The 14,243-nt window shown below is 32.0% G+C and overlaps 1 protein-coding gene across 1 annotated transcript in view; it reads right to left on the reverse strand.

Annotated features, from left to right (window-relative positions):
- ERGIC2 (ERGIC and golgi 2) overlaps positions 1-14,243 on the reverse strand; it is a 37,684-nt gene that overhangs the window by 21,596 nt on the left and 1,845 nt on the right. Inside the window, exons 2-5 of the mRNA XM_011363118.2 lie at positions 7,379-7,518; positions 5,835-5,943; positions 3,890-3,936; positions 2,357-2,427 (exon numbers count right to left, since the gene is read on the reverse strand). Coding sequence (XP_011361420.1) covers positions 2,357-2,427; positions 3,890-3,936; positions 5,835-5,943; positions 7,379-7,484 — 333 coding nt within the window. The 5' untranslated portion in view covers positions 7,485-7,518. The remainder of the gene's footprint in view (positions 1-2,356; positions 2,428-3,889; positions 3,937-5,834; positions 5,944-7,378; positions 7,519-14,243) is intronic.

The raw sequence follows: 14,243 nt of genomic DNA on the forward strand, positions 1-14,243 counted from the left end.
CCTAGTCATTGTGTGGCCTGGACAGTATCCAAAATTAAGCAAGAAGACCACCACATGCCACAGCTGGTTGCTCTTGAGGATGGTCACACTGGTTAAAGAATTTACTCTACCTAAATTCAGCCTAAAACAAATGCAGGAAAGGAAATTTGGGGTGCCCTGGTGAACTGCTCTGCCATCCTGGACCCATTTGTAATTTCCTCCTTTCTTTCCAAAACCATTTGTGGCTCTAATTTGACTTAGAAACACAGGATATCTAAACTATATACCTTTCTCCTTTCATCTAGGTCTGGAAAAAGGGAGAGGCAATAGAAACTGACATAACATTCTATTTCGATTCTCAGTAACATAATAGACCACTTCTTCCCCAATCCTAAAGATGAGCAAGAAAATCAGTTTATCAGTGGGTATATTAATATATTCATTAATTTGAAAGAAGTGGTCAATCTGAGATACTTAAGCTAATTTTCCTCTATAAAACCATTCCTAAAAAGAAGAAGAAAAGTGTTAATTATTTCTTAATGAGATTTAGCATCATACGGACAAAAAATGGAGTGATCTACAATATATTAGAGGTGGAAAATATAATCACCGAATTTTAAAACATAATGAAGATACTGAAGAGAAGACTGATCTTGCTGGATCAAGGTAATCTCATAGAACTCAAAGTTCAAAATACGTATCTAAGGTAAGGATTGATAAAGATATTGATAATCACTCCACAAAATTCAACATCATATAATTTAGAAAACAGAGAGAAAGGCATTGCTTTGAACATTAAAGCAAACAAACGAGCAAAAATGACTTAAAAATTAAGATCACCAAGGACCAAAAAAAAACTAAAGGGGATCTACACTTGAATATAAAGGATAAATATTTGAATTTCAAAAGTGAAAGGAAAAAAAGCTCAAGTAAACGTATTACCTACAAAGGAAAAAATAATTGTGCCGAAATGTCTATAAAGTTTGGAGTGGAAAACACCATAAAGCAAGAATTTTATCCTCAGCTAAGTTTACATGTATGAAGAACAGAATGACATAGGCAATCATGCTAAAAATTCGTAAACATAACTCACTTATTCTTGCTGATAAAGTCCTTCTACAAAGTGATAAACAAACATAAACTAAGAATGCTAAAAAATAAAAACAACAGAACATACAGGTAAAGTTGAATAATTATTCTTAAAATAAAATGAAATGTAATGTGAATGTTAAAGTACCTAATAATAGTCATCTAGACCAAAATTTCCTGATCACACCTTAATATGCAGTAACATGGTAATTGAATTTGTAAGGTACCTAACCTCATTAAAAATTACTATGAAATCAATTTTTTGAGTGGGATAGGGAGAAGGAGTTAGAAAGATTAAGAGCAGCAATAACAAAGTTACTTTTTCTTTAGAAATTTCTATTTTAAAAGTTTGGATCAAAAGGCATAAACATATTTTGTTGCTATAAACTAAAAATAATCTGGTAATCAAACTGACCCAAGAGCTTTTTTTTTCCCTCCACACATTCAGTTACTTTTAATTCTCCTCCATCACCTTTGATCTTCACTTTGCAATTCTGCTTAAAAAACAGTTTGCGAAGGTCAATGGTAAACAAAAAAACCCCACAAGAATGCATAGTAAACATAAGTACCACAATGCCAACAGAACAGTAAGCAAATCAAAGCAGCTGAGAGTTCCATGCTTTATTCTCTATAGCTTCTTTAGGGCTAGTTCTCTGGTCATGACTTGTTATCATCAGCCCTTGTAATGTGATACCTGTCCCTGTAACGTGATGATGTTTTCTCATAAATCAATTACATTACACACAAACTGTGCTATGAAAATAATAAGAGAATGTCAGTATTTCAATAAGTTTGGGAAATAAAGGTATGAAAGAGAGAGAAAAAGTAAATGCATATGATATTTCTCTTAGATACTACTTCATTCTTGATTAGGATAAGAGAAATACAGCTCAAAAAATTTTAAAGACTTAAATTTGGTAATATTAGACTACAAACAGGACACGACATTTCTAAATTATTAGAGGAAAAGAAGGAAATGTCATCACTATAATAACTATAATAGAAAAGGAAACTTAGAAAGCGTTAACAAAAAAATAAAATAAAAATAAGGTTATAAAACAGACATTGAATGCCTATTCAAAATGCTAACAATGGTTATCTCAAAGCTTTGGCATTAGAACCAACCTTTTCCTTTTGAACTTTTACAAAGAATATGGATTACTTTTGAATTAAGAAAATCTACTTAAAAGACTAGCTGAGACAAAACTAAAATCAGATAACAAAACTGTTTTCAAGGAAACAATTTCTCAAAGCACATTAGTAAATAAAAAATATGAATCAAACTTACTGGTTCATAAACCAGACCATCTGCAGATGCAACCATTGTTTCTGCTAAATCCAATACATCTGCTCCAACATCTGCACAAAAAAATTAGAAGTTTTACATTCTATGCTAAGAGCCGAACTACATCTGATATAAACTAACAAATTTGTTACATTGCTTATTTTTTCAAAAGATAAAACAGTAGCATTATATAGTTTTGGTAGAGATTATTCCAAGAATTAATGCTTTTTCTGCTTCTTGCTCAGTAAAAAAGATGACTTAGAATCTCATGGTAAAAAGTATAAACTGTACTGAATTGAAAAGTTTTGTAAAAATTGGCAAGAACCTAATCACAAGTACTAAATGTCTGCTAAACAAAATATTAATTACAAGAATTATTTTTAGAGATTAAAAGACATTTTAAAGCAAAGCTACTGATGACTTTTTAAAAATCAACAAATAGAAAAAGTCTATTTTGAAAAGACTAAAACTTTAATGGTATTCAAACATCTAAAGTAAGGTAAAATATGATGTATTTAGTATTAACACTAGCTCATAATTTAGATATAAAGTATTTATTTTCTCAAAAAACCACTAACATAAGGAAAAATAAATGGAAAAGGAAAAGAGATTTAAAATTGTTCTGAGGTGAAATCTCCCAGAAATTAGTTTTCTTAATTAGATAATACTACTTCACACTTGAAACAATTTTGTCAACTACTAAATTCTTGGTCTCTAAATTCAAGCAGTAATTTAAAAGATAACTTTTATGAAAAAGCATCCTCATTTTTGATAGTAATACTAATTCAAGCATTATCTGGCATATTAACATTTTTTTCACTTTTACCAATATAATCAAGTGAAGCCAGTGTGAAGGAAACGGAAAAGGGTAACATAACTATTAACTTGAAAGACTTGGATCTGTATTTTAAAATACAAGAGTAAAAACAAAGGGTGGTAAACTAACAGAGTTAAACAGGATATGTTTGTGGAACATGGGTATAAAAACTGGTACTCCAAAGAAGAAAGAAATAAAGGATATACAGAAACTAAAACTCTGGATTCACAAAAATTTCCTCCAATTTTATTTTAATTATAGTAAAGTAAAAGATAAATCTCTTCTTTTTATGGAGAAGAAGTTTAAGAATATAAGCTGGGGAGAAAAACAATTTGCATTTTAAATAACAGTGCAATAGCTTTTTAAGACACCCCAAAGGGAAAATAATGTTAAAAAACCACCAGTGGTTTTCAATTTTTACCAGCAATTGTTTAAACTAGCGATCTCCAACCTTTTTTGGCACCAGGGACTGGTGCTTATATGAAAATATAATGCCTGATGATCTGAGGTAGAGCTGAGGCAGTGATGCTAATTAGCGCTGGGGAGCAGCCGTAAATACAGATGAAGCTTCACTTGCTTGCCCCACCACTCATCTTCTGCTGTGCGGCCTGGTTCCTAACAGGCCACAGACAGGTACCAGTCCACGCGGCACGGGGTTTGGGGACCCCTGGTTTAAACCATAGCTATATATGAATTCATCAAGTTAAATATGTACTTACACTGACACTTCATGGCAACAGTAATATCTATATTGATTCTCAATTTGCTACAAGACAAAATAAAAACATTAGTAATTACCAATTATTCAAAAAAACATTAAAAGTATAAATCAATTGATCTATGAAAAACTTGCACCTCAAGAAAAATAAAATAAGCTAATTAGAACTTGGGTATCATTTCTCCTGGGCAAAACAAAAGCACTTTAAAAGTGAAAGTTTATTTTGCGAACATTCCAAAAGCCTTTCTGATTTCATGTTTTTAATACAGTACCCTTTGATTAATGGCAACTCTACAATTAATAATACCAAGCAACTCAGAAAAAAGTCTTATCTTTTGTTTACTTAAACCTTATGTAGAATATTCATTTAAAACTTTCAAAATTAAGAGTTAGGAATTGCAAGACTTTCTCCTCTATTTATCAAATAAATACCATACATCAGGCATTATGCCTAATTTCCTACAAACATCTTCTTTATTCTTTATCATGGACCTATAAAGTGGATAGCTTCACAGTTTTGTAGATCGCCAATGGTGTTCAGGGAAGTGTAAATGCAAGGCTTAAAAATCACATAACCATTGAAATGGCATATTGGAAACTAGATTTGTGTAACTCAGGATAAATGCAACCAAACGGCCAGAAAAAAATAAGGGGCGGCGGGGGGACTTCTGATGCTTAAAGTTTGGCATGGCCTTTTTAAAAGGCTCAACTTTTTAATGCCTTTTCAAATAATGAGTTAATATTAAATTAACTTTCAAATATTAGACTTGATTACACACCACGAATAACTGAATGAGTACAATCAATCAGTTTTGTCTTGTGCTTCCTATCAACACTTTTTTCGCTCTTAAAAATATGCTTCTGGTTTCAATAGGAATTACAGATTTACAGAGCTTCATGGAGTCTTAAAATTATCTAGAGCTCAAACTGTGCTCCAAATAACCCTGGGGTTTAGGCTCAGGAGATGCTGTAGCAACCAGAGGACAAGACCAAGTAGACAGGCTTCTGGGCATCCCCACTACTCTTATGTAGTGAACTATGTAAGACTCCATTGGGAAAAAAATAAAAAGAGTTTCACTGGTACTAAAAACAAACAAAATAAGAAAGACAACATATTTTTTGAAAACTAATGTTATCAAGAGTTAATACTCATGTTATAATGGAGAAATTGAGACCCAAAAGAAGTCAGTTGTATGACTTACTTAAGGTTACAAAGCGATTTATAAATATTGACTTACTTCTCATTAGCAACATAAGGAATGGACTATAATTATTATCTCCATTTAACATAATAGGAAATGAAAACACATGTAGATATAGATTTAGTAACTTCCCTGAAGTCACGTAGCTAGTAAATGGCAGAGCTGGGATTGGAACTGAAAAGTAAATGTCTCCTCCTGTCTAATACAATCTTAATATTACAAACTTGTTATATTCGATCAGTCAAAAAATCCAAATAATATAAAGTATATTCTGTCTCCTAATTACAGTACTACATTTTCAAGTTTTAAGTGATGTTATTTACATTAAAATTTAGTTTAGATATAATTTACAAAAATCAAGTTATAAGTATATACAATGTATCTTTAGACAATTTATTTTCTAGCTCACACAAATCGGTAAGCTATGTCAAAATCTAAAGAGTAAAGTTTCAAAACATTAAACAATTCCACTATTTCAACATCTAAGAAAAAACATATTATGTTCTCCTAACCTTTTTAAACAGTGTATTAAATCAGAGAACTACTCTTACATAATTTAACTAGTATTCAAGCAATTCTAAAATGTTTTACCTAATGCATGAAATTGATGAGACTTAATCAGAACTATTTCTTCAGAACTAAAACAAACCATCTATAAAAGGTTGGACTTTAAAAAAAAAATAGATATGCTACCTTTAAAACAATTTGCATCTAAAGGCATTTCAAGAAGGAAAAAATAGTTACCTAGAAAAATCCTTGTCTACTTCATATTCATACTTCATCCATGTATCTTGATATACTGAAAATTCCATTATGGTTAATAAAGCCATAGTGGTGAATGCTATTAGAGAAACTAAGAAATAAAACAAATAAACAAACAGAATTAAAACAATTTTAAAAAGAAAACAACAGGAAACTATTTTAAGTGAGATTAAATTATCAAAGAATGCCTTAATATGACTGCCATGTGAATGAATACTATAAAAGGTTTTTCTTAAAGTGTTTCTTATAGACTATTTTCTAAAACAGCTCAAAAAAGATGAACACAAAAATTAACACGAACATTTGTACTACTGAGATAGCATTTTATTTCTTCAATGTGAAGAACATCTCTCACAAAATAGATTTGCAAAATTTTATGACACAAAATTTTTACTTTCTTACATAGCAGTGTCACAGATAAATAATCAAAGTAAGCATAAATTTTACAATACAAATTTGAAAATATTCCCTTCACAACTAAACATGTATCTGTGCTTGCAGCCCAGTTAAAAAAAAATAAAGTGTGTGTGTGTGGGGGGGGGAACAGTCTAATTTTTTAGATACTGAGAAGCCACAACAATCTGTGCACCAGAAACTCAAATAACATCTCCAAATTGCTAATAAAACTCTCATCTACTTTGGAATCTCCTAAACATATCATGTCATTTATCAAATATCTGACAAAAAGATAAGAACTATCATATACTATGACAAAACACACTTAAAATGGATAATGCAAGAACTTGCATTATTTTTGTTAACAAATTTAATCACAAGAGATTAGAAATAGTAAGTAATTTAGCACACATTTTACCGAATGAATGTCAATCTTATGTGAAACATTTTATTAGCGCTTCATAGGGAAATAATTGTAAATACTGTTATTATTTCATTATTTATTTAACAAATACTTCTATCTATATCAGGTACTGCTCTAAGAATTTTATAAATACTTATTTAATCACTACCACAACCCTATCAGGTAAATATTGATATTATCCCCATTTCCTGAAAGAAGAAACTAAAGCAGAGACAGACTGATTAACTTCCTCAAGGTCAAGTAGTTAGGAAGAAGAGGTGAGATTTAAATTGAGAAGGTCTGGTTCCAAAGTCTCCAGTAATATGAAATTTAGTATTTTTTATTATAATGTCTAAACTGATTTATTTTAACCAAAACAGGACTGAGGCAGTTTCATATTAAATAATTTCTTCCAAGTTCAATTATATTTATATATAATAACCTTATTAATATAATATATATAACTCAACAGCAAAACAGTTAAATTAATTTGTTCGGTAATGCTCTAAAAATCACTGTTAAATGCACATACTGCACTGAGTTAGATGCCAGAGAATACGTATAATAAAATTAGAGCAAACAGTGTGACATGGGGACAGACCAGTTGCAAAATTACTGCACAATTCATTGATGAGTTCTTTCTCACGGTTACATTTCCGTATGTTGCTAACTGGATCACTCAGAAGTTGTACTTAATGAAAAAATTTTAATGTGAATTAACACTCACCTGTACCCCCACTGGCTGAAGTCTCTACATAGCTGTCCGGAACCTTTGGAAAGGCATCCAACTCTTTAACCAAACTTAAGGTTTTCTTCCGATTCAGTCGCCTCATCTTCAAGAAAACCTTCTACTTTTATATAGTCATACTACGAAATAAATAATGAATAAATGAATCCTCTAAAAATATTAAAAAGGTTTCTTTTAGTTTTAGATAACTAATCAATGTCCTTGGAACAACTTAACATTCTCATTTTTCCTTGAGAAAAAAAAAAAAGCTTAACCCTTATTCACATGTCTCTTTTCTCCACTCTCACCCGGACAAAAAGTACTAAAGAAAGGCAATTTACATACACAATCGCATGAAACAGTAAAAAATAAATAAAAAAATAAAAAGTGAAATGGAAGTCAATCACCTTTGTAATATTTAAATATAAAAGTTAAAATAATTTTTCTCCAATTTACAAATGTATGAAAATAATACATCCCCACTAATAAAGGACAATGAAGTACAATAGGCATGGTCATACACTGCTAACAAGAATGTAAATATTCACCACTCCCTTTTTGACTAAGTTCTTTTTTAGGAATGTATCTTAAAACAATAATCTGAGTTGTGTACAAAATTGAATTATAGGAATATTTTTCATAGTTCTTTTTATTGAAGATATAAACAAACTCTCGGTACCCAATATAAAAATTATGAAGAATTAAAAATTAACCTATGTAAACAGTAAAAAATTTTACTACAATAAAATATTTAAAAATTGACTGCTTGCTATTCTTTTTAATCAGTATGCCAACTACATCAAAAATGTTATGAAGCCATAAAAATAACTGAATTCTCAAATATTTATGTAATTTTATAGTTGATTTACATAAATGCTATAGGTGATACTACAAAGCATTACCAGAAATTGTATTAATAAAGTGGTATTAATAAAATCAATATCTAAAAGAATAAATCAAATGGTTGCAGAAGCCTCTAAAAGGAAAAAAAAAATGTATCTAGAATAAAAAGCAGAAAGATCTTTCTAAAATCCAATGGGTAAAATTAATTTAGAAATAATAGACCACAGAAGGGGCATTCATAGAGAAAAAGGACAGAGAAGTAAAAACTGGCAGCAATCATGAACACTATCTAAAAGAGAGCAGGCCCTAACCAAAGACACTGCTGATTAGTCCATGAGGGAGCTACTGCCCTAAAGTGAAGTTGTATGCATTAATAGGTTGATTTCATTTGTCACTAAAAACATCCAACTAACTCTCCTTGTCGATTCCATGCTCACAAAATCTACTTCAGATTATAATTTTGTTTCTCATGTATATGGTTTTCCTAAGGAAAACAAAAAAACATGTAGACAAAACACATATTTTTTAATCCCCAAAACAGTTATAAAACTGGTATTCTCATTTGTAAATTAAGCTTCTGAGTGTTTGTTAGGCAAAAGCCATGCTTCTCCTTCCTAAATTTGTTCAACTTAAAGAATAATCAAATTTATTTTCTGTACCTGCTTAGTAATAACTGCACCAAGATTGATCCATCTTCAGTCTTTCGACTGCTATTCATTCTTTTCTACTGGAGTTAAATATTATCTATGTTCAATTCTCTTATCTTTAAAACAAAACTCTACTAAAGGTTAAGTCCAACCTCAACTATAGATCTCTGGTTGCACACTAATAGACAAACTTAAAAGAATGAGTTGTCTCCATTCAACTATTGTGAGTACTTCCTCACCACAGACTCAGCTCTTAACTAAATTTCTCTCAGGGAGGTCATTAACAACTTCCTTAGTACTAAATCCAATGGATATCTTTAGTCCTTATCTAATTTTGACTCTGAAAAAAAATACACTGCTTATCATCCCTTTTTCTTTTCGAAACACACTCAACTTTGCACAAGTGATAGTATACTGATTTTCATTCACCTCTAAGATCTCTGGCTTACTTTGCAGATTCTTCTTCCTCTCAGATTCTGCAGGAGGCCTTCCACCCAACTACCACACTTTCCCCATCCTTTCAATTTCCATCTACATGCTGATTCCTCCCAAATCTTTATTACCAGTCCAAAGACTTCTGCAGACATGTATTATCTTCTTGCCTTCTATTATATTTTCACAGGGTCATTCCAGACAATTCAGACTCAAGTCCAAAAGTGAATACTTCACTCTACCAAACCTGTTTCTCCTGTATCCCTGTTTTAGTTATTGATGACACTTTATAACCAAAGGCACAAGCCAGAAACACAGGTTACATTATTAGAATTAAGTTCTTCCTAAATTTCTCTCAAATCTGTCTTCTCTTGTCAGGCCCACTGAGAAGTTCCTTAATAGGACCCTGGTCCCCACTGTCACAATCTACCACTGCATTGTTTCAATAACCTCCAATCTTCAATCTTTTAATTCTCTCTCCATACTACAACCAATAACCTTTCTAATACATAAAACTAATCATATAAATTTTTCTTTAAAATCTTTGTAAAGGCTCCCATTATATTTGAAAAGTTTGGACTCTATCCTAACATGGTTTACAAAGCCATTAAAATTTAGGTCCTGCTTACCTCTCTTCAAACCCGATCCCTCAAACTTTAAATTACAGTCATACTGAATCACTTTCTCATCCTTAAACAAATGTTCTCTCTGCCACAAATATCTTTTCTCCCTCTCCCCGACCTCTACTTTGGGCTACCTCCTACTTACTCTTCAAGTCTCAGTCTAGACATCTCTCTCTTGGGCGCTGGGGAACTTCTATGACTGCAAATATACTAGTTATGGTATGTGCTCCTAGAACACTCTTTCCAATTGCTTGTTTAATTTTCTGTTTTCTCCACTGTAATGTTACAATAAGAACCTCGTCTAACTTTATATTTTAATCTCCAATGCCTAGCATAGCAGGTATTTGGTAAATATTTGTGGGAGAAAAAAAAAAAAGGTGAGAAATTTCCTCAGAAACACCCATGGTAACAGCTTTCCAGTCAAAACTGTTAAACTTAGATAAGTAAATACATAAAAATATAAGATTCACAAAGAGAAGGACTTTTCTGTTTTGTTCCCTATAGTATCCCTAGAACCTAGTACAGTGATTGGCATATAGTAGGTATAGTATTGTTGAGCAAATGAATAAAACTGTTAATTTTACTTCCTAAATTTTATGTATTTTATAAACTTTATAAATGTTTTTTAAAAAATTATATATTAACATAAAGATTTGGAAAGCAGCTAGTTTTACAAACCCTCTAACAATTCATACAGCCTACTCAGCACTCCTCTCTTAAAAGTCTAGATAGTCTATTCCACTTGGCTACCTCTCATCCTCTAGCTTCTTGCATTCCTATTTTCCATGATTAATGTTCTAGTATGGAATACCCTGTCACTCTGGGGATACTCTTGTCCCATTCCTGTTAGTTCGGCACTAACCTACAGCCAAGAAACCCATTGCATCTCTAATATCTGCCACTCTATTCTACCGAATCACTTTTCTGATATGAGCAAGTTATCCAATAACTCCTAGTTTTTTTCTAAAAGAAATCCTCCTGCCTGCTCTTTTGAAATCTGATGTTCTACTGATAATAATTCCTTTTAAACCCTTACTCATTTCTGAGATTCACAGGGCAAAAAAAAAAAAAAATAGCATTTTATCATGATCTCTCAATTATCCTTTCCATTTTCAAGTCTATCTTCTTCTAATCATAATAATAAACACATATAATACAAAGAATTATGGCCTAACTTTCATATTATGTGCTAGTTATTTTTGAAGCACTTTATATATTAATTTATTTAATCCTCTAAATGACTCTATTAAGTAGATACCATTTTTATTCTCATTTATAGATAAGGATACTGAGACATAGAAAAGTCAAGTAATTTTTGCAGGGCCACACAGCAGGTGGTAGAATCTGGATTTGATCGCAAGCAGCTTGGCTCCAGAGTCCATGCTCCAAACTACAGTGCATACTGTCTCTCATTTCAGCACCTGTTATCATCATGTACCTCTGGGTATATTTATATGATTTCCTTAATGACTTCAGCATCTATCTGGATCACAATATGCTTCTCTTCTTCCCCATTCCATCACCATCCTTTGGAATTCAGGAACCTATGACACTCATCTTATGGCATTCATTCACAATGATAAACCTTTTACCACGTTAGATTAACAGATCTTCTACTCCAGTGACCTCCATCTTAATTCTATGAAAAGCCTCACACTAGCAAGGCCATGTTTTGGCTCCTCTTAACTTTTAAAATTGTTTCACCTCTAAAATCCAAGACACTAATTTCTCTCTCTGAGAAGAACCTATTATTCTTCCAGCTATTTAACTGCCTAAGTCAGAATCAGCTCTTCATTGTCTCTGTGTTCTCAATCTCTTGGACTTCCCTCTCAATTACCCAGTTCCATTTTCCCATTCCCATTCTATCTGCCTCTCCATTCAGTTTAATCAGCCATTTTCAAAGATGCATTTAGAAATACCCTAGATCAGTGGTTTCCAGAAGTCACTGCCATTCTGTAACAAAATTTTCTAGTCTATCTAAATGAAAAAAAAATCTAAGGACAATATAGGAATTAGGTTAAATTTATTCTATTCAAAAATCTGTCCTTTATTCTGAAATTTCCATGCCTTTTTTTTAAGTGTCAAAATACATTTTCTCTTATGAAATGATAAAAGTGGATAACAGAGGTTTTTTTATTTTGTTTTGGATATCCTTCTTTAATTAAACAAACAAACAAACAAACAACCCCCCCCACCGTAATTCTATGTCTGTCCTCCGATCCAGCCCCCTTTCCTCTTTTTTTCTATATATGTTTTGTATTGGTCAACAAAATCTAAAAATTTAGAAGCCACTGCACTAGATTCTTTTGCCCACTGGTTGGTGCTGCTCTTCATACTTTGACAATCTCCAGTCCCATAACTGTTTCCTCAGATTTCTTTCCTAAACTATCATGTATAGCAAAAAATATATAATAAACAACAAAAGCTCCAGGAAGTCACTAACAGTTGAGACTAAGACAATGCTTTGAAAAACTGCATAAGAAATAAGAAACCACCTTTCATGCTGGAACATAAGACACACACTATCAGCACTCAATCTAAGTAATGTTAAACAATCCATATTTCATCATTGTGTCCATTTGAATATAATGTGACTATCACGTTTTGCCAAAATTAAAATATAGAATTCATACATTTTTAATAGTCTGTCCAATTAAGTTTAATTCTTCTCCAAACAAAAATGGAGACACAATTTATCTCATGCGACCCATGAGCTAACTTCTATTTTCAAAATATATTTGGCAATATGAGAAATATTTAATGGGTTAATACATATGGTCATGTTGTGGGTTAAATTGTGTCCCCCAAAAGGATATATTGAAGTCATAACTCCTGATATCTGTGAAAGGGCCATATTTGAAAATATTTGGGTCTTTGAAGATGTAATTAGTTAAGACAAAATCATATTGGATCAGGGTGGTCCAAAATCCAATGACTGGTGTCCTTATTAAGAAAGCCATGTGAAGACACACAAAGGAGAATGCCATGTGAAGACAGAGGCTGAAATTAGCATGATACATCTACAAGCCAAGGAGCACCAAGGATTGCCCAGATGCTAGAAGAGGTAAAGAAGGATTCTTTTCGAGAGCCATCAAAGAGAGCATGGCACTACTAACACCTTAATTTCAGCATTCAAGCCTCCAGAACTGTAAGACAATAAATTTCATTTTTTACACTATGCAGTTTACAGTAATTTGTTACAGTAGCCCTTTAAAACTAATACAAGGTTTTAATAAAAACGTGAAAGGCAATAGAAAAAGTATTATACAGGTTATCACTGAACTTTAGAGGCAAAAAAGCAAAACTACAACTTATCTGTAATTTTAAATGACTTACTTATATTGCAGAATTTGTACAAGTTAAATGCTATGTTTTTAAAATTATTTACCATAATTGAAGTAAGTCTAATGATCTTCTAAGTGATTAAAAGGTTTATTTGGAAGCTAAGTAAAACGTATACATGTTAAGTTTCATGATCAGAAAAATTTAGGTTACTATATGGGCACTTATTAGCTGTGTGACAAATTTAGGAAAGATCTTCAACTTCTCAGAATCCTCTATTATCATTTTATTTAAAAAGAGGGAGAGGGTCAAAATGACTACCTCGCAGTTTCTATTCAAGATAAAAATGAGTCATTTGATAAATGTCTGTTTCTAATTTTCAAAAGAAATGCAAAGATTTGTAGGATATTTGAGAATTATATTAAAGTCTTTGAGGAAAGTGGGAATATGTGGAATTAGTAATAACATGAATAGACTGAGGATGACAGATTGATAGAATAAAAGTAAAGGGAAGACACTGTGGAGTGATGACAACAATTTTTAAGTGCCTAGTAGCAACGTGAAGCAAGGACGAATGTAATCCTCAAAGAATGGCTTGACTATAGTAACTACTCAATAACAGGATACAAAACTGAAGTAAAGAAGTATAAAGAAAGTGTGAGGGGAAGGTCAGGCACACATGAATTAAATTTACAATAAAATTAATGTCCTCAAAAGAAAGAATGGGTCTATGGCCATGCTACCCTGAACAAGCCCCATCTCATCTGATCTTGGAAGCTAAGTAGCGTCAGGCCTAATAGTACCTGGATGGGAGACCACCTAGAAAAACCAGGTGCTGTAAGCGTAAAAAATAAAATATAATAAAGGATTGTAAGCTGACAAGGTCCTTGCAATCTGTGAGGTCAACCAAGGGTTGCCTCATCTAAATTTAAAAAAAAAAAAAGTAAGGAGAATGGATTAACAAGGCACCTAGGGCAGAACTGACCTAGATTGCAGTAAAACTGTATGGAATAGTAGAAAGGAGGAATTTGTACCTTA

This window comes from Pteropus vampyrus, unplaced genomic scaffold (assembly GCF_000151845.1).
Source record: "Pteropus vampyrus isolate Shadow unplaced genomic scaffold, Pvam_2.0 Scaffold82, whole genome shotgun sequence".
Taxonomy (NCBI): domain Eukaryota; kingdom Metazoa; phylum Chordata; class Mammalia; order Chiroptera; family Pteropodidae; genus Pteropus; species Pteropus vampyrus.